Source organism: Magnolia sinica, chromosome 17 (assembly GCF_029962835.1).
Source record: "Magnolia sinica isolate HGM2019 chromosome 17, MsV1, whole genome shotgun sequence".
Classification (NCBI taxonomy): Eukaryota; Viridiplantae; Streptophyta; class Magnoliopsida; order Magnoliales; family Magnoliaceae; genus Magnolia; species Magnolia sinica.
Window position 1 is genome coordinate 9,630,230 of NC_080589.1, and position 26,516 is coordinate 9,656,745.

The window sequence follows — 26,516 nt, forward strand, 5'->3', positions numbered from 1 at the left end:
TTCAAACGTGCTTCAGCCTGTCCTTATTCAGGCTAATTTTATTTTTTGGTTTCCATATTATATAGAAAGTATATTAATTTGTATAATTTTCAACAATCTTAAAGAGTTATTTGATGGAAGCCAACAGTGTTTCATCCATCAAGTTGATGAATCGGGACTTGATACGTCTTGATCGGTTCGATGGAACCAATTTTACAAGATGACAAGACAAGCTGAAATTTCTCCTGACGACGCTGAAGATCTATTACATATTAGATCCAAATCTGCAAGCGCTACCTGAAGCATCTGACACAGACACACCTGAACAGATGGCTGCCCGCACCAAATGAGCTAAAGATGAACTCTTGTGTCGAGGACACATTCTGAACGCGCTCTCCGACCACCTGTACGATCTGTTTTACTCTTATATTAATATTTTTCTACATAATTCTAAATTTCTTCAATGTCTTTTGTTGATCGATTGAGACACCTCGAGGATTTGTTGATCAATTGAACCCTATCTTCGAATGATCAAAACTTTGTTTTCTTTCTCTAATTTCAATGTACATGTTTTTCGGTTGCTCTTTTAGTCTTAATACTTGATTTTCTTAAATCTTTTGGCACTTGAGATCTTCAAATCCATCTTCTAATTCTTCAATTCTCCTCGATTTCTTTTGGGCTTTAAATCATTGTTTTGTGCACATATTCAATTCAGACTTCGAAATCATCATACATGTTGAAAACATATCTAATTAGATCAATTAATTAAGCCCTTGAATGCACGAAAAAATAATGTATAAGAAGAGATAAATATAGAATATTTGAGTCTCATCACGCCACATATCCAAACCTTTGTCTCATTGTAACATTTACATAAGAATTTTATTTTTCCATTTCAAATATACAGCAAATCTATCTTCTCTCCCTATTTCTCCCATTTCTTGTTTTCTTCTTCACTTCTTTCTGCGTAGGCAAATCAAAGAGTAAACTCAGGCTTCTAGTTGTGTGATTATGCATGCACCTAATCTTAGCCATCCATCTTCGAAGATAGTTATTATATTAAAAAGACGAAGCTACTAAAATCCAATGCAACGAGTGTTGGGGGCAAAAATACAAGTCCGGGGACTCGGACTTAATGCCTCGGGATTCGGACTTGATACCTCGGGTCGCCGAAGGATGCATCAAATCCGAGGCATGGTTCGCTAAACCGAGACAATGGTTGAGTCGGTTCGAACGACTTATCAGCGTTCCGGGCATGTGTCGGGCGGACCGCCTTGCAAGACCGACCGTCGCTAGGTCAGATCTCATCCCGGATATCTTGGGATAAGATCTCCGACCCCGAAGCTCACGGGATCGGATAATGGCTCAAGATGGGCACGATCCTATCTCCGTGATACCCGAGAAGATCCCGCGCTCAATATCAGGAGGACCCCAACAGCTATAAAAGGAGGACCCTTGTCACCTTGAGAGGTACGAAACAAATTCCTCCTAAAAACCTTCCAATACTTTGAGACCCCGAGTCCAGGCCTGACTTTGGCATCGGAGGGTCCCCTGCTCGAGCCAGGGTCTCCTTTGTTTTCTTTCTGTGCAGGCATACAAGGGTCCAGGAGGACGAACTAGATAATTGCATCAACAGTTGGCGCCGTCTGTGGGAACGCAAAAGCCATCTCGTATCTCTATACCGAGTCCAATGGTGATGACTAGAAGGACGGTCCTAAGAAGATTTGAATGAGAACGCGATTACAGGGCCACCCGGTCCCGGTCCCCGCAGCCCATAACCCACCTAACAACCGCCGACGAGGCGACCGGAACAAGCAACAATCAGAGGGGTCGCGACGATGGGCGGTTGGACAAGGAGGTTCAGAAAATCCGCTCTGATATGAATACGATGAAGCAGATGGAACGAATGTATCAGCAGCAAATGCAACCACTCCCGCATCTTCAAGGGGAGACAGCACGTGCCGACGGCGGCGGTTGATCCTCAACCTTCGGCGCCGCAGTCCTTCCGGCCGAGCCAACCCCAAGGCGGGTCGAACCATCTCCAGCGATTCACCAACGCCTCCCTCCCCGACCGATCTTCGCACGAGATAGAACGAAGAAGGCGCAATCGCCCTTCCATGGAAGGCACGGCAGAAAGCAGCGAACCTTGAAAAGCCGACATTCAAAATTTCAAAAAAGAAGTGCGGGAAGAGATGGCAAAAGAGATGGCGGACATAAAGCACGGCCGGAATGTATATTCAACCGGGTCCGAAGCGAAAGCGTCCCCCTTTGTGGACTCTGTAATGAAAGCCCGATTGCCCGAGAGGTTTCGATTACCTCAAATCACTCCTTTCACCGGCAAGACTGACCCGACCGAGCATATTGAGTGCTTCAGAACCTATATGGAACTCCACGATGCCTCGGATGCGGTAATGTGTCGGGCCTTTTCTCTTACATTGACCGATGTAGCTCGACCGTGGTTCAAACAGTTGAAACCAAAGTCCATCAGTTCATTCGTTGAGCTGAGCAACGCCTTCCTCACCAACTTCATCGGCGGAAAGAAAAAATTAAAGCCCCCTGCACATCTAAAAGCAGGGAGAGCTATTGAAAGATTACATCAAGCGTTTTAATTTCGAATCCCTTCAAGTTCGAAAACATTCGAAGAAACGGCCCTCAATGCACTCATGCAAGGAGTTAGGGATAAGCCATTCTGGCATCTCTAGACAAAACTCCGCCCGATACTCGGCAGAGTTTATGGCACGGTCCGATAAATATGCCAACGCCGAGGAAGCGCGAATCTGCGTGAAACTAAAACCTCGGCCAAAGAGTCGGCCAAAAGAAGCCGACTCGGCGGGGGGAAGGAAACGCAAAGAGGATCAAGCGCGTGACGAGCGAAGGTCGAAAACGGCCGGATCGAAAATTTTCCACATATACTCCCTGAATAAGACTCGGGAAGAGGTACTGATGGAAATAAAAACGAAGGCTTTGTTAGCTCGCCCATAAGCTCCGGAGTAATCCTAATCGGCGGGATAAGGATAAGTACTGCCATTATCATCGCGATCACGGGCATAACACAAGTGATTGCCGTCACTTAAAAGAAGAGATCGAAAGACTCATAAAAGACGGCCGACTCAGAGAACATATGGTCAAAGCTGGGGCATCTGAGGCGCGCCCGACCGAGAGTCATCCTATGGAAGAAATCCGGACGATTATCGGCGGTCCACAATGTGGGGGCGACTCAAACAACGCGCGAAGGAATCATGCACGAAAACTTAGTCAGCCTCAGTCCGAGCTCATGATTATAGATCGGCCATCAAAGGAGAAGAAAAGAGAAAGATATCACATCTCGCTCACAGAAGAAGATGCCCGAGGCATCTATCACCCCCACGATGACGCATTGATTGTCACCCTGACCATCGCTAACCGAAAGGTGTTTCGTATACTCGTCGATACGGGGTCATCTGCAGACGTGTTATTTACCCAGGCGTTCGACAAAATGGGGATCGAACGATCCACACTGCGCCCAGTTCGGACCCCGTTGATCGGTTTTTCCGGAGGACAGGTGCTGCCTGAAGGGATTGTCTCGTTACCACTCACTGCTGGTAGTGCCCCATGTCAGACGACGATGATGGTAGACTTCCTGGTCGTCGATCAACCATCGGTATACAACGCAATACTCGGCCGACCTTTGTTGAGTCTCCTCCAGGCCGTGGTGTCCACTTACCATCTTTCCATGAAATTCCCGACCGAATCGGGAGTCGGGATTGTCAAAGGAGACCAGAAGGATGCGAGGCGATGCTACATGATAGCCGTAAAAGGAGCCGCCGACAAAAGTCCGACCAACATATTAACAATCGAATCGGATCCTCGGGGCGAGAATTATGAACGAGGACGGCCGGTCGAGGATCTTGTCTCGGTCCCCTTGGTCGAGACAGATGGATCCAAGACGGAACGAATTGGCTCGTCTCTGCAGTCTATGAAAGAAAAGCTGATAGCCCTGCTCCGCAGGTACACCGACGTCTTTGCCTGGGGTCACGAGGACATGCCCGGATCAACCCCTCTCGTGGTGACTCACCGACTAACATCGATCCGTCAGACGACCGATCCGACGAAGCGGCGACCTCTCGGCCCCGAACGATACGCTATCATCGAAGAAGAAGTCAACAAACTCCTCCGTGCTAATTTCATAGAAGAAATACACTATCCAGTGGGTCGCGAATGTCGTGCTTGTAAAGAAATCCAACGGGAAGTGGCGAGTCTAGTATCGACTATACCGACTTAAATAAAGCCTCGCCCCAAGGATAGCTTTCCGCTTCCGAGGATAGACCATCTAGTAGATTAGTACAGCAGGACATGAGCTCCTTAGCTTCATGGATGCATATTCGGCTATAATCAAATTGTAATGCACCAAACAGATAAATCAAAAACTACCTTTGTCACTGACAAAGGCCTTTATTGTTACCGAGTGATGCCATTTGGTCTGAAGAATGCCGGCGCAACTTATCAAAGGTTAGTTAACAAAATCTTTGCTCGGCTTATAGGCCGAACCATGGAAGTATACATTGACGACATGCTCGTCAAAAGCATACACGCGGCAGATCATGTGAATAATTTGGAAGAAATGTTTCTAATCCTACGAAAGTTCCGGATGAAGCTAAATCCAAGTAAATATGCTTTTGGAGTAGACTCCGGTAAATTCCTCGGTTTCTTGGTCAGTCAGCGAGGAATAGAGGCAAACCCTGAGAAGATAAAGGCTCTGATTGATATGGAATCCCCAAAACCATTAAGGACGCCCAAAGATTGGCCGGACGAGTCGCAGCACTTAATCGGTTCCTGTCCAGAGCAACGGATAAGTGTCTCCCTTTCTTCAAACAATTGAAAGGAAGACAAGCGATGGGTTGGACGGAAGAGTGTGAAGCAGCATTCCAGCAATTAAAATTATATCTCGGTTCTGCACCTCTCTTATCAAAACCCGAACCGGGGGAGTCGTTGCTCCTCTACCTAGCTGTATCCGAGGCAGCGGTTAGCTCGGCTTTGATACGAGAATCCGAAGGAAAGCAACTGCCGGTTTACTACGTCAGCAAAGCGTTATTGCCAGCAGAAACGAGATACCCAAGCTTGGAAAAAGTGGCCTTGGCTTTAATAACTTCCTCTCGCCGACTCAGGCCGTACTTCCATGCCCACACCATCATTGTAATGACCAACCTTCCGCTTCGCCAGGTACTGCAGACAGAAGCTTCCGGTCGACTCACCAAATGGGCTATCGAGCTGAGTGAGTTTGATATTCAATACCGACCAAAGGCAGCAATCAAAGGGCAAGCCGTAGCTGATTTTATCGCCGAGGGAACGTCTTCAACCGAACTTTCAGTAAATGATACACCGAAGGACGGTGCAGTTCCGACCTCAACCGCTCCCCCTTGCCCTATTCCGTGGAATCTGTATGTTGACGGTTCTTCCAACTCGAAGGCCGGTGGTGCTGGAAACCCCCGATCATACTTACATACAGTATGCCTTACGACTTGGATTCCAAGCGACGAACAATACGGCGGAATATGAAGCGTTGTTACTCGGCCTCCGACTCGCCGCTAGCATGGAGGTCACTCACCTGAGTGTTTTCAGCGACTCTCAGTGGGTTGTTAACCAGGTTACCGGTGTATACCAGACACGAAAAGACCAGTTAAGGGCATACATGCAGAAAGCAAAGGAACTCATCAACGGATTTCAACTCTGTCGTGTCACTCGGATCCCTCGTACGAAAAACAGCAAAGCCGATTTGTTAGCAAAGCTCGCCTCGGCCGATGAAGATGAGATACCCAGGTCCGTCCCTGTCGAATACGTTGACAAGCCCAGCATAGATGAACCAATTAGCGAGGCCGTCAATACAATCGACTCGGAACCTTCCTGGATTGATCCAATCCGCCAATACCTTGACGAAGGAAAGTTGCCCGAGGATCGTGCCGAGGCTCGACGAATTAAGATTCGAGCCTCCCGTTATACCATATTCAACGAAACCCTCTACAAGAAATCCTGCTGGTCTCCTTTGCTGCGGTGCCTCAAACCCACCGAGGCAAACTATGTGTTACGGGAAATTCATGAAGGAATCTGCGGAAACCACTCGGGAGGGGATCTCTCGCCACAAGGTCCTACGACAGGAATATCTACCGGCCCACTATCCAACACGACGCCCGCGAGCTCGCTCAAAAATGCGACAGATGCCAACGGTTCGCGGCAATTCCGAGGCAAGCACCGAAGCATTAACGCCGATGACTGGTCCTTGGCCTGCGCAGTGGGGCGTCGACATCATAGGACCGCTCCCTATGGGAAAAGGTCGGACCAAGTTTGTTGTGGTAGCGGTTGACTATTTCACGAAGTGGGCCGAGGCGTAACCATTAGCTAAAATAACCAAGCAGGAAGATCACCGAATTTATATGGAAAAACATTATCTGCCGATAAGGACTCTGTACCTGCAATAATGGAAGGTAATTTGATAAGAAGCTTTCGCGGGATGTGCGACAATCTCGGATCAGAAACGTTTACTCTTCGCCTCATCATCCTCAAACCAACGGACAAGTTGAAGCGGTTAATAAGATTATCAAGCAACATCTTCGACCAAGCTTGGCCGGGCCAAAGGAGAATGGGCCGAAGAGCTCCCGAAAATTCTTTGGGCCTACCGAACCACCGCTCGAACAGCCACAGGGGAGACCCCATTTTCACTAGCTTATGGCTCGGAAGCCGTCACTCCCGTTGAAATCGGATTACCTTCGGCTCGAATCACCACATTCAATGCAGAAACAAACGAAGAACTCCTAGCACTCGGACTCGACCTTCTGGACGAACAAAGGGAAGTGGCACGGCTGCGCACGGAGGCGCGGCAGCGACAAGTGGCTCGGTTCTACAATACCCGAGTTAGGATTAGAAGATTTCGAATGGGAGATATGGTTCTTCGGAAAGTGTTTTCTAACACCAAGGAATTTGGGTCGGGTACACTGGGACCCAATTGGGAAGGACCCTACATCGTCTCGGGCACTATTAGACCGGGAACGTATCAGCTGGAAGACCTAAACGGACAGCCGTTGCCTCACCCTTGGAACGCTGAACACCTCAAAGTCTACTATCCCTAGTTCTATATTCAACGATTAAAGAAAGGATAAAGCCAAGTCAAATAAGTAAAAATAGGCATTTCTCTTTCATTCCTCAAAACATATGTAAGTACAAAGCAAGTGAATTCAAAGCAAAAAAAATACATGTCCAAGGGCCCCGGTAACTGTCCTCATGCACCGGCCTCATCCCCAGCAGTATCTTCAGCAGTGGCGTCCGGGTTCTCGGATCCCGAGGCTGCTCCACCCTCGATTTCTGAAAGGTCAAGGTCAGGGAAGGATTTCTTTATGTCCTTGACGCATTCCAGATATCCGCTTTGGAACAAGCGGTCCCTTTCATCCTCGAACTCCGCCGACTCGAGGAATGCTTGGACGGCTTGGTCCCTAGCCCTCTCGGCCTCCCGAGTCTTCTCGACGGCCTGCTGAATGTGCTCCGCCGCCTCAAGCTTAGCCCGAGCTAAATCATCCGCGCACGAAGCATGGGCTGCTAGAACTCGCTGATTCTCCTCTTCAGCTTTGGAGAGTCGAGCCAGTGCCTGGGCGACCTCTGCCTTCGCTTCGTCCAGGGCTCTTCTGGAGGAAGCCGCCTCTGCCCTCGCGTCTTCAGCAGCTTTCCGGGCAAGGGACGCCTCGCCTGTCAGGACGCCGACCCGGATCTCGGCCTCCCCGCGTCGACCTTCGGCCTCAGACAGAAGAGCCTGCAGCCGATGAGTTGAGGATAGCTCCTTGCTGGCCTTGATTAAGCAAGGAGCGAGTTCAAAAAGCATCCGGGCAGCGTGGCTAACGGTCTGCGACGACGGGGCGTTGTAGAGTTTCACGAACTCTCTTTCGCACCCTCGGGCCAGGGCCCAAGGAACCATCCCCGACACCACTTGCTCCAGGATTGACGGCCCCTCCTGGTTCGTCTCCTCCCCTCGGGAGGACGCGGTCCTCGTCTCTCCCTCCCCCCTGGAGGACGCGGCCTCGGTCTCTTCTCCCGACTCGGAACATCCGTCTCAACGCGTGCCGAGTCAGGTGCCGCCTGAGGCTCCGAAGCAGCAATCGCCGTCTCTTCCGCCCTTTCGTCCGGGTCGGGAATCACGACGACGGAAGGAGCAGAAGAGCTCGCTGGCTCTTTCTCCTTCCGCAGCACCCTTTGCCTTTTCGGCGGCCGAGGCTCCGAAAGAAGAACCGACCGCGGAGGAGCCTTCAACCTCGTAACTGGCCTGAGGGCAGGACGAGCTCCAGTCATCTCCGGTTCAGGGACAATCCTGAGGTTGGGACGAGCTTCGGGCAGATCTGTAAAAAAAAAAAAAAAAAAGAGGATAAGTTATGACGAAGTAAGTCGGGGGAAATTCGGAAAATCCAGAAGATTCATTCCCAATTACCTGTAACTTCCGAGTCCAGACCTGCAAGATGAAGGCGTTCCGGCTGTAGAAGCACCTTCCAAGACCTGTCTCTCGGATCCAACGACCTCAACTCTTTGATCCGAGCCGAGGCAGTAGTACCGAGCTTCGGCCGCTTCTTTGGAATATCTGCCAAACACAAGCTCGTCAGACTCAGAATATTACAAAAACAAAAAAGAGGGGGGGGAGGGCGAGAGGGAGAGAAGACCCAAGTCACTTGCTCTTTGGAACGCCCGAGGGACACGAGCCTCGTAGGACCCGGACTCATCCGTCTCCCAGCGACCACATGCCCAAAACCAACGCTCTCTCCAGTGTTTGTTGGAAGTGGGAGGGTCGGTTATCAGGGAACCGCCTCCGCCTCGCCAAGCCGCGAAGTAGAAGCCCGGGTAGTTCGGATTTACCCGCACTTGATACAGTGGAGAAATTCGCCGATCGTAAGTGGTGGCTGCTCCATCTCACCACAACACCGCACATCCGAGTAAGTTCCTCCACCCATTCGGGACTATCTTGCCCGGGGCAATCTTTATGCGAGACAAAACTCCCTGGACTATGGTCTGAAGGGGCAGGCGCAAGCCGCATTGCATCGACACTTGGTAAATCGCGATCGCCCCAGCAGGAGGATCCGGTAAATCATTTGGACGGGGAAGATAGGTGATGACCGACTCGGGAATATGGTACCCGACTCGGATTCTGTCCAAGTCCGTCTCAGTCAAGACTGAGGGAACCGGACCGCTTAAATCTTCCCCCGATCCTTCTTCTTCAGATTCGGCCTGCGCCGACTCACCAACAGGAGCAAGATCAGGGGTTCCTTCGGCGATTAAAATTTCATCTTCTTCCTCCTCATCCTCCTCCATATCCCTTGGCAAGTTAGGCCTTCCCGGGCGGGTTAATAGAGACGACCCGCCCCGAGAAGGAACGACGGAAGCTGGGCGCTCTGCCGGAGCTTCGGTGACTCTCTCCGATAGACAAGCAGCGTTGGCGTCCACTGCTATCTCCGTCAGTAAGGAAGGCGATTCCGCAACGTTCCAAAAACGTTGCGCTCCGGAAGCTCCCCCCTGGGGACTTTGAGAACTCCTATCCGCCATTATTACCAAATAAAGAGGAAGGAGAAACTCACCTGAGGGAGAAAGGAAAACGGAGATGGCGGAAAGAGGCACCGACGGTAAAGAGAAAGAAAAGGAAGGAGACGAAAGGCTATGTAAACCCTAAAGAAAATGCGGAGCGGGAATGGCAAGAGCAGTAAAAGTTTAAAGTGCGGGGCCCCTGACGTTATATAAGGTCGCCATACGGCGGAGACAATTAATGAGGAAATGATTCGACGCCTGCATCGATTCCCTCGCTCGACACGTGGCGCACGTCAACTGGCAACAATAATACCTTCGCTACGTGTCCAATCCTCATTGGCGGGATGTGTGATTTGACGGCTGACGGCGCATGCGATGTCAGAAGAACCGTCCCCCATCAAAGGCCTCATGGAATGCATTTAATGATCACGACTCATCTCGGACTGAGTTACGAACCGACTCCAAACTCGCTACTCCTCAGTGTCATATGAAACACACGGAGTAAGGGGGCTTACTGTTGGGGGCAAAAATACAAGTCCGGGGACTCGGACTTAATGCCTCGGGACTCGGACTTGATACCTCGGGTCGCCGAAGGATGCGTCAAATCCGAGGCATGGTTCGCTAAACCGAGACAATGGTTGAGTCGGTTCAAACGACTTATCAGCGTTCCGGGCATGTGTCGGGCGGACCGCCTTGCAAGACCGACCGTCGCTAGGTCAGATCTCATCCCGGATATCTTGGGATAAGATCTCCGACCCCGAAGCTCACGGGATCGGATAATGGCTCAAGATGGGCACGATCCTATCTCCGTGATACCCGAGAAGATCCCGCGCTCAATATCAGGAGGACCCCAGCAGCTATAAAAGGAGGACCCTTGTCACCTTGAGAGGTACGAAACAAATTCCTCCTAAAAACCTTCCAATACTTTGAGACCCCGAGTCCAGGCCTGACTTTGGCATCGGAGGGTCCCCTGCTCGAGCCAGGGTCTCCTTTGTTTTCTTTCTGTGCAGGCATACAAGGGTCCAGGAGGACGAACCAGACAATTGCATCGACAACGAGTATTCTTCGTTATAGGAGCAAATATATCTTTAAGACACTAACAATAACATATCTCAACTCTCCAACTTCACTTTTTTTAAAAAAAATTCTATCACTGATTTTTCTATTTTCTACTTATCTATATAATTTAGAACCAAAATATATATTAGCCTAATATTTTGCGTATAACGTTCTAAACAAGAGACCCAACTTAAAAATTTCCTCCATCTTGCAGGAGTATGCCAAATAGGCATATGGGTAATGTTTGTCTTTTGCCTGTGTGGGAGATACTTGCATTTTTTTCGCTTGGCATATGGACAAAAGTACCGGCTTGGCGAATAGACCAAAGCACCGGACGGTAGATATGGATAAAAGAAAATCCAAAGACAAATGAAGTCACTCTCTCGCATGAAATTGAGACGTGAACATGTAACGAGCATGGAAGACCCAAGCCATGAACCACCTCTTCTTGTATTCTAAACAAGGCCGGACTCTCAACAACATGATATAATATTTATGTTGAATCTGCATTGCTAACCAAACCCACAAGCCAAGTTCGTTGGTCCAGGTCCGGGCCAAAGGGACGCGGTTTGGCTAGTCACCACAACACCAGCTAGCTAGAGGGTGTCAAAGACTCCCCCTGCCACCAGCCCCGTGGCTGATGGTCGGTGCTTTGTGGGCCCACCATGATGTATGTGTTTCGTCCATTTTTTAAAGATCATTTTATGGTTTCATACCAAAAATGAGAGGAATATAAATCTCAGGTGGACCACACCACAGGAAAACAATAGTGATTGGATATCCACTATTAAAATCCACTTAAGGCCTACTGTACTGTTTAAAATCCGCTTAAGGCCTACTGTACTGTTTATTTGACATCCAATCTGTTGTTTAGTCATACATACCTAAATGAAGGGAAAAAAACAAAGATCAGCTTGATCCAAAACTTTTATAGGCCCAAAACAGCTTTTAATGGTCAACGTTCATTCAACACTATTTCATGTAATGTGGTCCACTTGAGATTGGGATATAACTCATTTTTTGTATCACATCCTAAAATGATCTAGAATAGATGGACGGCATGGATGAAACACATATATCATGGTGGAGCCCACAGAACAACGACCACCAGCTATTGGGTGTCAAGCTCTTTGGCCCCCGCCAAGACGTATGTCTTTTATCCACGCCGTCTATCCATTTTTTTCAACTCATTTTAGGACAGTTTAGTTTGAATTTCTTGTACGCTACGTGTACTTTCTCTCTGTAATTTCTAAGTGCCTGCGTATCATCCATCATACTCTGCTAGAGTATCCTACTATTTTTATTTTTTTTTTATATATAAGAAGCCCTCTCCTCTCCCATCGTGAAATAGAGACGAGAGAGATTCTCAGAAAGTGAGAGAGAGATGGACGGCATCGAGCATCGTACGGTATCGGTGAACGGCATAAACATGCACCTGGCGGAGAAAGGCGCGGGGCCCACTGTTCTCCTCCTCCACGGCTTCCCCCAGCTCTGGTACACGTGGCGCCACCAGATCCATGGCCTGGCAGCGCGCGGCTACCGAGCCGTGGCTCCAGACCTGCGCGGCTTCGGAGACACCGACGCCCCACCGTCCTCTGCAAGCTACACCGTCTACCATATCGTAGGCGACCTCATTGCTCTCATTGATCTCCTCGGCCAGGATCAGGTATTAAGGACGGACGAGGACCGTCCTTTTGGATTATCTTGCCTACCACACACCACCTATATAGCTGATGTATTGACGTCAGCAAATTATGTAGATCCCATAATAAGGTATGTGTTATATCCAAACCGTCCATCCGTTTTTGACATTGTCGAAAAATAAGACAGATCTAACTATCAATTGGACCACACTTGAAAAGGCAGTAGGGGATTGAACGTCTGCCATTGAAAACCTTTTGGGGTTCACAGAAGTTTCAGATCAATATGAAATTTGTTTACCTCTTCATCTTAGTCTTTTTGACGTTATGAACAGATTCGATGGAAAAAAAACGTCATGGTGGGCCCTACGAAAATTTTAACAGTGAAAATCATTATCTCGGCTGCTATTTTTGGTGTGGTCCGTTGATATTTGGACATGATTCATTTTTTTCTAATACCTAAAATGATCTAGAAAAAATGGATGAACAGTGTGGATATAATAAATACATCTTGTTGGGCCTATGTAACTTTGATCTCCTATGAACCGTTCGTACAACTCGGAGCTCGAGGAGCGTCAGCGCTCGTCTTCGCACGATACGTACCCACGCCAGCCAATCCTCTTCCTTTTCCCTCTACATGCTTCGTACTTTTCGCTCCGTGCATTCCCTTCTAGGCTGTAATCTTCTCCATCAGGTAGAACTGATCACATTCAGGCAAGGTAGTACCGTACCACCTTTCCCCGCCTACATGCAGCTTTTGTAGGAAATCAATACCATTAAATAATTGGGCCCCACCAGAAAGGTCTAATGTGGAACAAAAACCGGTCCTTTCATCAGGCAAGATACACCGTTGGAATCTATGGACAGCCGACGGTTTGAATGGATATACAGTTGTGGACATCTCTAGTGAGAGATTCAGCTTGATTTTCGAGATGGACGACCGTCATGGTTGGGCCTAACGTTTTCACGGTGCTGATTTCCTAAACGAGTGCCACTGCAGTAAAGATTTTGTTTTACCATTGCCTGTAGGTGATCAGTTATCCATCAGGAATACATCCCGACATATTGTACGTCAAGACCTTGGCCTTTGAACTGGGGTGATCTTGGAATGATCTACACCGTTTAAACGATGTTTGTCACTATGTACGGTGGATTGGCACATTAAAGCACTCCATTGTATTATTTCAACCTTTAATATATATTTGGACATTTTAACTTTGAGTATGGGCGGTTACCATCATCTTTGTATAATTAAAGGTTTGAAAGATTTAATTAAGGGCCGTTTGATCAAATTTATTTTGAGTCATTATCATAAAAATTTAATCATTTTTACTGATCCAGGTTGTTTGAAAAATTCAATTTATTAAGTGTTTATATTAATTAAACCATGGCTTATTGCCAACTAGAGCATTTCCAACACTAATGTGAGAAGATGCGAATAGCGAGAGCTGCTACGATTAGAGGTGGGCCCCGGACGACTCAATCCAGCTAAGTCGACTCGTCCGACTTGTTCAGATCTAACTCGACCCGAACCGAAGAGGTGAGTTGGTCCCAACCAAGTAAGCTTCGCCTGATCCAAATTCAAACCGAGTTGAGTTCGAGTTACCTAGTAACTCAACCCAACTCGACCCGAAACTCAATGCGGTTAGACCCAACTCAATCCAAAACCCGACTCTCTAACCCTACCCGCCGCACCCTACCCCAACCCTATCCCAAAATCTCTCTCCCTCCCTCATCCTCCTCATCTTCCAAGCCCGACCTCTCTCTCTCTCTATCCCTCCCTCAACCACCTCATCTTCCAAGCCCGACGACCACCCACCACCATCACCACCCTCCTCCTCCTCCTCTCTCTCCTCTCCACTCTCTCGGTCTCTCCCTCCCTCATCTCTCAATCTGACTCGGTGCCAACTCGACCTAACTCGGTACTTCTGACCGGATCAGACTCGGTCTGGATCAGTCTAGGCCAGACTGGACTCAAATCGAGTCAGGCATGCTGGACTCGATATCGAGTCGGATAGAGTTTCGGTTCATGCCTATTTCAAAATCGAATCGAGTCGAGTTAGCCCTAACTCGGTCTAACTCAACTCGATGCCCAGCTTTAGCTACGGTTCTCTGTCGCCGGTTTTGATTTTCTCTTAGTGTTTGTTAGGGTGGTAGTTATCAGCTAGAATGGCCATGAGATGTTATTGGGTGCGTATTAGATTGAATAATTTGACTGGAGTTGCCACTAGCCAAATATTCAAAGTTTATAGTTGGTTAGAAACTATAAAATCATTTCTAGATCAGAATATTACTAGATTTTTTTACCCATGTAATTTCTATGGTTGATCTACATCGTAAATTTTGGTTATGGGCCTCGATTACAGAAAAGGAATGGGTTAAGTACTCTTTTTTTGCAGGCCAAACGCACGGTCTCTACGTTTTAGGATTTTACGGTTTTTTAAAGAATTCAAATAAACTTTAGTGTCACTACATTACACCACACTGTGTAGGGTATCAGGATCCAGAGCAGATAGTAAGAGTAGTATAGAAGTAAGGATGTGCATATATGGATATTGTAGATGTTCTTGGAATGTGTGGAGTGGAGTACGATTTGATTCGATATGTGGGAAGGAAAAAAGAAAAAACTAGATATCCTTTTTTTATCAAAAGGAATGGTCGGATGTCCGGATTCCAACCATACTATTTAACTTTGAAAGCTTATTCTTATTAGAATATTTGAACTTTTGTTTAGATAGAGTGACGATGCACTTGGCTCTTCGGAGTTAACGAGAGGCTAGACAAACCGATAAGGTGGATTGACGATGCAACATCTTTAGCGCGACTTAGCAGGAACTTCAACAAGCCCTCTTGATGCTCCAATAGCTTCAGCCCCTCTCAACTCTCAACCTATGCCCCCTAAATGGCCAGCAGTTGTTACCCTTAAATAGGCTAAATAATGACCCAGGGGAGGATGTGAGGTCGAGCCCCATCTTCCTCAAGAGGATAACTATTTCGAATCCACGGAACTTCTCTGGACTCCTCACAGAGACTTCTCGAATCCACGAGGAAAGAAAGCAGAAAATAGAAATAAATTCTAATAAATTCGAAATTGATTGATGATCCCTTAAAAACGAGTTCACAACCCTTTATTTAAAGTTACCAAGCAATGGGAAATAAATCAGAATCGGACTACAACTCAAACTCATAGAATCCGCGACTTACCATAAATAGTAAACTTACTATTTATAGACGGTCGTGATGTCTCCTAGTGCGCAAGGTTTTTGGCCAAAAATAATAAGTGTCCTATTTGGGTTCACCAAACCGTTCTCCTAATTATTCTAAGCTCTTTTCACATTGGGCGCAACTCCTAAAGCCCGACGGATGAAGAGTTATAATCAAACTAAAACTTACTATTTATAGTAAAAACGGAATTAAAACAGGGAAACGACCATCGATCAAGGGGTTTTTCGCAATTCCAGGCTGCGTAACCCGGCATAGCGGGGTTGGTTGGCTAAAGTAGCTCGTTCTACCCCAAAGTCATATATTTTACGTCAAATAACTCATTCCGGATTGCGAGATACGCCCGATCTAAGGTCCGATGGTCCGAATCACTTCTGTCGTCGACCGGGCCTTTTCTGATCCATCTTGGCCATGAAACTGTTCACAACCCGCTCTACATCAAATAACAACCCTTGAAGGGCCTTTTTTTTTTCCTTGTAGCATTGGTTTAGAAGTTGTTTACACTTGTCTTGGCGCGTCCACGTGAACCAACGAAATGTTGCCACATGTCGATACTATGTACGAATGACGAACAAAATCCTACTTGCACCTTGAGGATATCTTTCATCCCATATCCTTCAACACACATTACCTATCAAAAGTAGAATGGCTTAGAGTCATACACACGTTCACAGACGAGACACTGCGACAAGAGACACATATAACCCTCACATGAGTGGCACGTGTAGACGAAACAGCTTGCATGACAAGCTTATAAAGAGCTAACAATATATGCTCAACAATGCCTTTTCATATAATCCTATGAAAATGTGAAGACTTTCCATATATGATTGGTGCTTTACAATGACTATGAAGGTTCGAGAAGCCGATTTCTCTCAAAATAGAAGGAAATCAAAGGACTCAATTAGGAACATAAGTCCGTCTAGGATATGGATTAATTCTTTAATCTTTGAGGATATTCGTAGCTAGGCTGGCAAGGAGATCTCGATATGCCCGATCACCCTCCCAAAACTATATAAGGAGCACCCGATGAAGTGCACAAGGCTCTTACCAAAAATAATCTCTCTACACAATGCAACGCTGCTTATTTTAGTTCTAGTTTTTAGTTCCTTTACTTTTGTCCAACCCCATTACAGAATGCTTGAAGTTTAGGGTAGCTTAAATCACTATTGTCTAATGTCATCGTTGCAGTATGCTTGGGAGTAGTATAAATATCCATAATCCACCATCGACGGATCCCCAATCAACTGAGTCCTTACTTGGAAGATTACACTCCAATCATATCTTGCTGATCACCTGTCTTGATTGTTTGTTCCTATAGATAATCACATGTATTTATCTTTTATTTATTTCTCTACTTATTTTATTTTTTTTGGCTAATTGTACTGAGCTTTAATTATAAATTGATAAAATCAGCATGCCTTTAGTTTTTTCTTAATTATTTCCATCCATTACTATATTATTAAAAAATCTAAAGTCCACGATCACCGTTGAAAGAAAAGTATCTGCCTCAAGAGAAAATGAATCCATTCATAACGACTAACCCTCCCCTTCTAAATCACTTGATTGCTATAATATTAGTAGCTAGACATTCATGTCAACCTTTATGCATTTAATCATACAACTGATTTGGTGCATAGGATCACAAGTGTTCAATCAAACTTGAGTCGAGTATGGCTCTGGCACACTTGCACTATCATAATCACACAGGTGTGAAATATGGGGCCATTTGTTAACACATGTGCCCTCCTGTTTGATTGAATAACAACACATATTAGGATATCATTTGGACTTTTAGAAAAGACACTACCATTTGGGAATACTTTCCACAATTGGTCATTTAAAGGTCGTTTTTTTTATAGTGCCCTTTTTCATGCCAGCACTTTATGCATCCCGTGCTCTATAGATTTTTGGAGCTATGGTGTTTGTTGTGGAAAAAACCGAACTAACATGATGTATGAGACACATGGCAGAGAACCTTCAAAGTAGACCTCTTGAACCACCGATATGTCTACTATCAAGGATGCTGAGTAAAGTAAGAAAACCCAATGGCCAAGCCAAACCGGTCAATCAAGCTCGGTAATAAGATTTATCAACTGACCTTATCATCTCAACCAAACTGTCTAAACGAGGCCGACCTCAGATACTGACCCCGACCTCGACCTCGGAGACCGACTTCGATCTCAGAGACCGACTTCGACCTCGGATACCAACCTCAACCTTGGAACAAAAATAATTGGCGAGAATCTCGTATTATATAAGAACACAATCGATCCAACGAGATTTTAGTCGAAAACCACGCCGATCGAAGAAAAATCGGAGATCTTCTTGAAAGCATATTCCCACTCCAATACGAGCCCCTCCAGCATATCCAACGAATCCACTTAGATATATAGAAATCCTATAAATGCACCAACCCGCTTTAGGCGAAAGGTACACATAAAAATACCCTAACTCCTGCGACACCTACTCCAAGATCATCTACCTGACTTACGCATCGGAGGGCCCTCAGCCATAACCGGTGCCCCCATTGTCTATTGTTTTTCCATTAAGTATAAGTGTCCATGATTCATGGGTGAGGCTGCGAGTTCAACCAAATCTAAGAGGGTGTTTGGCGCATGGAATTAGATGGTATTAAGTGGGATGGAATTGCTTTTTTGCAATAATTACACTTGTCTATGGATTGTCTGTTAATGTCATGGGAGTGAGCCATTTACTTTGTTGTTTGGATCATGTATGATGTAGGGCTTAAATGCATGTGTTGATTCATGTAGTGTTTGGTTATACATGGAAACAACTACTAATCTCGAAAATCGTGTTTGAAATTACAGTAAGAAGTAAGGTGGGGCCCAACTTGATGTTTGTGAGTAATCTATCTCGTCCATCCGTTTTGTGAGATCATTTTAGGACATGCTACCAAAAGTCAGGCAGATCCAAAACTCAAGTGGGCCATACAAGAGGAAAGAGGAAAGAGTGGGGAAAGAATTTCCTGTCGTTGAAACCTTCTTGAGCTCCACCTTGATGTTTATATGTCATCCTAACCACTTATAAGTTCATTCCTATCGGGATAAACTGATAATATAGAAAACTTTATCATGATACAAAACTTTTGTGGCTATGAATGTTTCAATGGTGGTCACTCAATCCCCATTGATTTCTCTTGTGTGGCCTACTTGAGTTTTAAATCTACCTAATTTTGGTCACTTACCCTAAAATGATCTTGTAAAACAGATGAATGGGGTGGATCCCTCACAAATATCAAGGTGGGCCCCATCTCCAGCTCAAGAACTTTCTAGTCATGCTTTTAGGAGAAAATCCTATGGATTTTGTAAATCCTGGTTGAATTAGGGAAAGCCCTCCCTAGCCCTCCTTACTCCATGCACAGGATCCAATATTGGAAACCTATGATGAACCAAACAGGGATGATTTTTTCAAACCAAGGGATTTAAAGTTCCATCCCACTTAATATCATCTAAATCCATGCGCCAAATACCCCCTAAGCGATAAAGTATTTGTCTTGATCATGCCATTTGTCTACTTCAGTATTAACCGATGGGATCCAACAAATCACACCTCCAGGAGTTGTTGGGAATCCTTTTGATAATATTTCATGAATTTTTTTTGTACCCATAGAGTTGAGGAATTGCATCGTAATTGTTTTATAACTCACTGGCACCTTTTGGCGAGCGGCTGAGATCAAGTCGAATGGGCCACGGTCCTATTGATTTGCCCTGTTAATCATTTTCGAGTTTTGTTGAAGACTTTCATGAGTTATCCCTTTAGGCTTTTTAGGACCTCATGGGTGGCCTAAGAGCAGCTTTGTTATGATTCTGTACGTTTGATTATACTGGTAACCTTGACGATTCTGAATAGAAACCGGTCGATAGGCCTTCCAATCCGTTGATCCGTCTCATTGGATGTTTCCAAAACCTGTTTAACTTGTATGGTCATACGGTGGACATCTCGAGTCATACGAGCACTTTTGATTAAAGCTAAACTAAAGTCTAAGAGTACTTTTAATTTTGTTTAGAATGAGGTGTTTACCTTTGAAAAAAAAAAAGAGCGCTTAAATTAATTTTCATTGAAAATATGGGTCTATTTCTCGAGCTCTCGTCCTACACTAAGTGTTGAAAGTAGTATTTCATTAAAATTTCTTTTTAACTTTTAACTATTTCAAAAATTGTTTTAAAATTACAATTTAAGGCTTCAAGTTTTTGGCACTTACAACTAATTTTCAGTACTTATTTTTAAGTTTGTTTAATGGCACATTAGATAGTGATCCCAACTGAATTTGAGTAATTGAAAAAATAGTGATTATACTCAATTAAACCGATTAGATTGCGTAGTCCACCATCTCCTAATCAACATCCAAAGATCGAATTGATTCAACAATATCTAGCCTCTGATATCTGAACAATTGTTAGGGGAAATATTACAGTTAGATATTTTTCATTTTTTACCGTCCAATAAATGTCCTCCAATCCATTAAAAGGTTACAGTAATTTTAATTTTTGGCCATGATAAATTCTGTACGATTTTAATTTGTAAAGTCCAAGTACTTAAGTGCCTGCATATCATCCATCAATGGAGCCTGACTGTGGGACCTACTGTGATGCATGTACCCTACATCGTCCATCTGCTTTGACTGCTAATTTCATTACATAGATTCAAAAAATGATACAGATCCAAATCTCAAGTGGACCACACCAGAGGAAACTGTGGTTATTGACCGTTAAAAACTTCTCGCGGGCCATGAAGGTTTCGGATCAAGCTGATATTTGTGTGGTCCCTTCATCCATGTCTCTGTCACCTTATCAATTGGTTGGATGGGAAATAAGCATTCCGTGGCCCTCAAGAAGTTTTTAATGGTGGGTATTAAATCACCATTGTTTCCTCTGGTGTGGTCATCCTTAGACTTAGATCTGCTTCATTTTCTGGATCATGCCCAAAAATGAGCTGTCAAAGCAGATGGACGCCGTGGATGTAAGGCACATACATCAAGTTGGGCCCCACAGTCAGGGATACACCGAAACCACATCCATATATCTCTTATTTGTGACGCAGCTACCTTCCACCGTCCACCTGGAAGGATATATTGTGGATCGGGACCATCCATACGGTGGTTTTTTTTTTTTTCTCTTTCTTTCTTTCTACTGAGCTTTACCTCCTTAAACAGCGACTGTTGATTCTTTTGTATTTTACCGTCCATTTGAAGACCACGGATCCGATATCTTTATCAATATCCGGGTTTGATGAGCGTGATGATACGGTAAGAGCCCGGAGAAACGGAAAATGGTATAGCGAACACTCCACAATACGTGTGGCTGGGTAATCAATCAATCGGATCCGTCCATCTGATTGCTACTACTTTGGATGGACGGTGTTTCTGGCCTTCAAAGTGAAGGTGTGAAATAGAAATAGTTACTGGCCAAACAGTCATTGATGGTATATGAAGAAATGTAATAGACATGATTGTCTAACTGGTGTGTTTATGAAACATGAGCCACCTATGATAGTGTGCCCACTAGATGGACGGTCATGATCCATCTTCCTGCCACGTGTACTGTAGAGAGATGGCTCAAACATACTCCGGTTCTTCCCGTACTGCCGTCTCATCTCGCGTTAGACAAAACTTCACCCTGTGCCGTCCATGGTAAGGCCCACTAATTATACGGTGGGGATCCACTGTTCACCCTGCCGCGTGTACGGTCAAAGGACGTGGCTCACTCATATCAATTCCCTGTACTCGATCTCCTCGTGTATGCAACATGACTAGTCTGCTACTCGCAACGATGACTCATCCAAATCATACTCTCTCAGCACGTGCCGATGCAGACTTTCGTGCAAGATCGCTACCGTTCGTCGGATGCGCCCCACCATCTATACTCTATAGCATTTTACTTTTAGATCAAACCATCCATTCTTATTTCGTATACAGCTACTCAACTTATAATGGCTGGTTATTTCTGGCACGTGCGCCTGTTCAACGGCCAAGCCTCGATCACACGTACCTTTCTTGAAAGAACGGGCGAATGACTCTCGTGATAGTTCACCACCATATTGAAAGTGGTATACATGACGGAGTCGCACAACAATCCAGACCGTCCAATTACCCACCCAATTATAGATGTTGCTTAACCCAAAAATTCCACCGTGAACATGGTAGTAACCATCTGATACTTTCCCTTGGGACCGCTCACTAATTTATTTTTAACCATTCATTCGATAGCCATAAATTGAATGGCTACAGTTGACCAATCCATGATCTTTTAAAAATGTGCTCTATCCATGATGTGCCCCACAATTTGGATGGTCTGGATAATAATACATGAATGCCACATGTGATAAGGAGGATAAGCAATTACTTTTGTCAAAATAGTGGCAAGTTGTAACAGGAGTCAACTTGATCACCACAACAGTGTGGCTATTGTTGTTGTTATGGTAATTGTTATTACTGTCTGCTGCTGCTGTTTTGGTTGTTATTACTGTTTGTTGTTGTTGTTGTTATGGTTGTTTCTATTTACTAAATATTGAGTAATGGGAAATAGGTGTTTGTTGTTGGGCATGACTGGGGCGCAATCATGGCATGGTATCTATGCTTATTTCGGCCGGATAGAATCAAGGCTCTGGTCAACCTCAGTGTTAATTTCATGCGGCGCCCTCCCGTCAAAACTGTTGATGCACTGCATTCCGTCCATGGAGAAAACCATTACATGTGTAGATTTCAGGTTCTTCTCCTTATCTTCTTTTCTTTAGCCCAATTGTACAATGCTGTCTAAGTGCGTCTAAGTACAATAAAATACATTCGATTGTGGTTTAAGTGTCTAAGTGAATTTCACTTGGACACACTTAAAAATTCTCTCAAGCAACTTAGACTGCACTTAGACACACTTAAATGCATTTGTATACACATTTACATGCACTTGTACAAGTGTGCACACACTCATAGCTTTGTATTGAATCCGAGTTTTTTGTTTCCTGCGTTTTTTTTGTTTTTTCGCGGCAGTTGAAATAATGGAAAATAAGAACTTGCTGTCGTTGTTATTATCATTGCTTTTATTGACCCAAATCCTACAAATACTTGCTGTACTAAGAGGGTACAACACCTGATGCTCCATGGGTCCACCATGTTGTATGTGTGACATTACGTTGTTCATCAGTTGAGCCCATTGACATTAGGCCCTATGGCAAAAACTTAGCCCAATCCAAAACTCAGGTGGGCCACACCACAAGGAACAATGGGGAGGGAACGCCAACCGTTGGTTTGTGTGTGAGGCCCATCATGTTGTGCATAATCTATCCATCTAGATTGTCGAGGAAGACTCACTGAGATGAAGAGCCACTGGCCTGACCGAAAACTCAGGCTGTCCACATTGAATGGCTCACCTGAATTATGAAGGGCATTGAAGTTTATATATACTCTATAATAAGTAGGGTTGTACACGAACCGAGTTAGCTCGGTTAGCTCGCTTGACTCGGCTCGGCTTGAAAAAGCTCAATACGACTCAGTTCGAAACTGAGTTCGAGCCAAGTTGAGTTGATTTTTTTAGCTTGAAAAAATTTCGAACCAATTTCAAGCTTACCTGAGCTTGACTTGACTCGAATCCAACCCCAACTCGAATCAAACTCGGAGATTCGGTTACATTGATATTGATGTCACTTACCAAGTGTTTGATGAGATGACTCAATGAAGTGTTGGTTAGTAGTAAGGAAGGTATGTATATAAAATAAATACCCTTTTTTTTTCTTTATTTTGATGTTGCCTATAAGGTGTTTGATGAAATACCTGTAAAACTGCTGCTGCTGTTTTACATATAGTGAAAATTTGAAGATGTAGTCCTTATGTTTGTGAAAATGCTGCATAGGCGGACTCGGCTTGATCTTGGCTCAAACTAGCCTAAGTTGTTGACCGAGCTGAGCCAAATTCGAGTTGGGGTCAGCTAGTGGCCGAGCCGAGCCAAGTTCGAGCTAGGTCAGCTAGTGGACGAGCTGTGTCAAGATCGACTTGGTTCGACTCGTGTACACCTCTAGTAATAAGAAGGCTTTTTTTTTTTTTTTAAAATAACAAATAAAACACACTACATGGGTGCTCAAACTCATGACCTTAATGTTGAAGCGCACTCGGTCTACTATTGAGAAGTATTATATAGTAGATGGTAGATTTTACACCTAGTGAATCTTCTAGAGAAATTGTTGTATATACATTATTGACAATTTGATGTGATTATTACTTTTTACTGCAGGTCCTTCATCTAACAAGCACATATAACATCTTTTTATTAAGTCATATTAAGATTATAGAAATTTTTTTACAACTTACATTCTCAATTATTGACAATATGCTTCCACAAGAAAAGTGGTAGATAATTTCAACAATGTTGTTGCTGTGGGTGCTATATAAGATGAAAGAAAGGTTAAGCTAATGCCCTGATATCATAAGCTTACTCAGTTGCCCGTTTCTTTCCCTAGCAATGAGTCGAATGTATAGGAAATCAGAACCATTAAAAAGGTTTTCCTCATCAAGACAATCATCTGTTGTGAAAATAAGAACCATTGACATAAACCCTGCTTTTGTTATGCACATAGGAGCCTGGAGCAGCTGAATCTGACTTTGCTTGCGTTGGTGCTGAGAAAATATTCAAGATAGCGTTTACATATCGGCATTCGGGTCCACTTATTGTACCGAAAGATGGATTTGTAGCTTGGCCTGATAAGGAACTTAACTTGCCTTCTTGGATATCGGAAGCGGATGTCAGATACTACGCCGAAAAATTCAACAAGACAGGCTTTACTGGTGGATTAAACTACTACAGAGCTTTAAACCTGTGAGTGATCTGCTAAGTTCAATTTAGTTCGGAGAAAAAAAAAGAAGGCTAAAACATGGGGTTATCATGTTCTCCCCATAATGCTCAATGTAGAAATCAAAAATCAGGTCAATACAATCATTAGGTGGGCCACACATAGGGAACAATGTAAAGTCATGCTAAAGCCTCTAAATTCAAATGGTGTGACTCATCTGGTTTTGGCAATGGCTTGATGTTTTGGTGTGTCCCTTTATCTTATTGGGACATATCTAAATTTATTAGATGTTGCATACACAACACAGTGGACCCCACAAATATTGGGGAATGTTTTATTAATCGGGTGTCCCTTTCCAACCGTTCTTTTGTGGTGTGGCTGATTTTTTGGCACATGAACTAACATCAAAGCTGCATCTAATGACTATGCGAGAACGCCTATTCTCATAGAAATGGAATTTTTAGGTTGTTTTGTTCTATGTGATTTGAATTGTTTTGAATGCATTAAGGGCCCGTTTGGCCGGTCAGATTGGAAGGGATTGGATGGTATTGGAAGGGTTTGGAAGTTAAATCCCGGGATTGGCTGGGCGTGCCAAACAGACTGGATATAACAATACAGGGATATAGCAATCCCATGGATCTCAAGACAACCCACTGACAACACCATCATTACCTAGAAATCCATGCCATCCACCCTAGTACCAATCAATCCCTTCCAATCCACCCGGCCAAACGGGCCCTAAGAATTCTTCTATTTCAAAAAATGATTTCTGATTAAGACACCACCTTTATATATATATATATATATATATATATATATATATATATATATATATATATATATATATATATATATATATATATATATATATCTTTTAAATATGCTAATGATGCAAGATTCAATGAGCTTGTATCACAACCAATTGCATTGAGTTCATCTAGTCAAGGCGTGTTTGGTCCGTGGAATTGAATGGTATTGAATTGTATTAGATAGGATTAACATCATTATCGCACAATGATTACATGCCTGGGAATACCATGGTATTGTAGCCATCCAATCCCATGTTTGGGATAAAATTTTTGTTAGGGGAAAACGTTGGATTAAGCAAAATCATGTTTGGTGGACCACGGAATTGTAATCAACGGACCAAATTCACAACAGATGTCATTCACTCATACGCATATATAACTCGAATGTTACTTGCAAACGGTGTCTATGGATAGACGGCATGGATAAATGCATGCATCAATGTGGGGCCCACATGTGTAGTGGATTTCAAAATCCACGAAAATCCTTCGTGGGACCAAATGCAATTCCATGGTACTAAATGCAATTCCATCCCATCTAATCCCAACCTTTTCCATCCTTTCCAATTGTTGGATGGAATTGCACAGGACCAAATGCAATTTTATCCCACCTAATCCTATTTAATACCCTGCGCCAAACGCCCACTCCGTGACCTGACCAAACAGGCTTGCTAAATTCAGACTGGGTCATGCTCAAGAGCGAGTTTCTCAATGACTCAGCTTTCACAAAGATGTGTCCACCTGACCGAATTTCGATTCAAGTCACAACACTGAGTTTTAGAACAATGCTTTTGGCTTTGTTTGTAACTTACATTTTGTGTGTATGCAGGAATTGGGAGCTCACAGCACCATGGGATGGTTTTCAAGTGCAAGTGCCTACTAAATTCATTGTGGGAGACCTAGACCTGACTTATCACACTCTTGGTGCCAAGGAGTATATACACAGCGATGAATTCAAGAAAGACGTACCGTTTCTAGAGGATGTGATTGTGATGGAAGGTGTGGCCCATTTTATCAACGAGGAGAAGCCAGATGAAATAACAGACCACATTTTTTCTTTCTTCCAGAAGTTTAATTGACTCAGCTGTTTTAATGTTTTAATTGACTCATCTGTTTTAATGTTTTCAGTAAGCGGATCTTATGGCCTTCAAGTAAAAGGAAAAGGACTGTTTTAATAAGCTTATACTATTTTTCGAGTAGGAAGATATGGAGAAGCACCCATGCTTGGTTAAATCATATCTTATGCACTGTCCAAAATATCTTCAACATCATAAGTATAGCCACCTACGCCGTATAAATATTGCTGGAATTTTGAATTTTTCTTGGTATGGTTGTATCGACAGGGCGATATTATTGCTTATAACTCTATTATAAAAAGTCACTAGTGTTGGTGATAATATCTTCTGGTAAAAACTATAAATCTTAGAAATTTGAGAAAAAAAATGAAAAATTCCTTATTTAAAACACTATAAATCCTAAAAATCAA

At 44.3% G+C, this 26,516-nt stretch overlaps 1 protein-coding gene across 2 annotated transcripts; it reads left to right on the forward strand.

Moving 5' to 3' along the window:
- Nucleotides 1-11,924: 11,924 nt before the first annotated feature.
- LOC131231778 (uncharacterized) lies at nucleotides 11,925-26,123 on the forward strand. Of its 2 annotated transcripts, XM_058228083.1 has the most exons (4): nucleotides 11,925-12,229; nucleotides 21,974-22,153; nucleotides 24,012-24,250; nucleotides 25,860-26,123. In XM_058228083.1, the coding sequence occupies exons 1-4, from the start codon at nucleotides 11,948-11,950 to the stop codon at nucleotides 26,107-26,109; spliced, it is 951 nt and encodes a 316-aa protein (XP_058084066.1). In that variant the 5' UTR covers nucleotides 11,925-11,947; the 3' UTR covers nucleotides 26,110-26,123. The 2 variants fall into 2 exon arrangements, with proteins under 2 accessions (XP_058084066.1, XP_058084067.1); XM_058228084.1 differs by lacking the exon at nucleotides 21,974-22,153.
- Nucleotides 26,124-26,516: the final 393 nt, after the last annotated feature.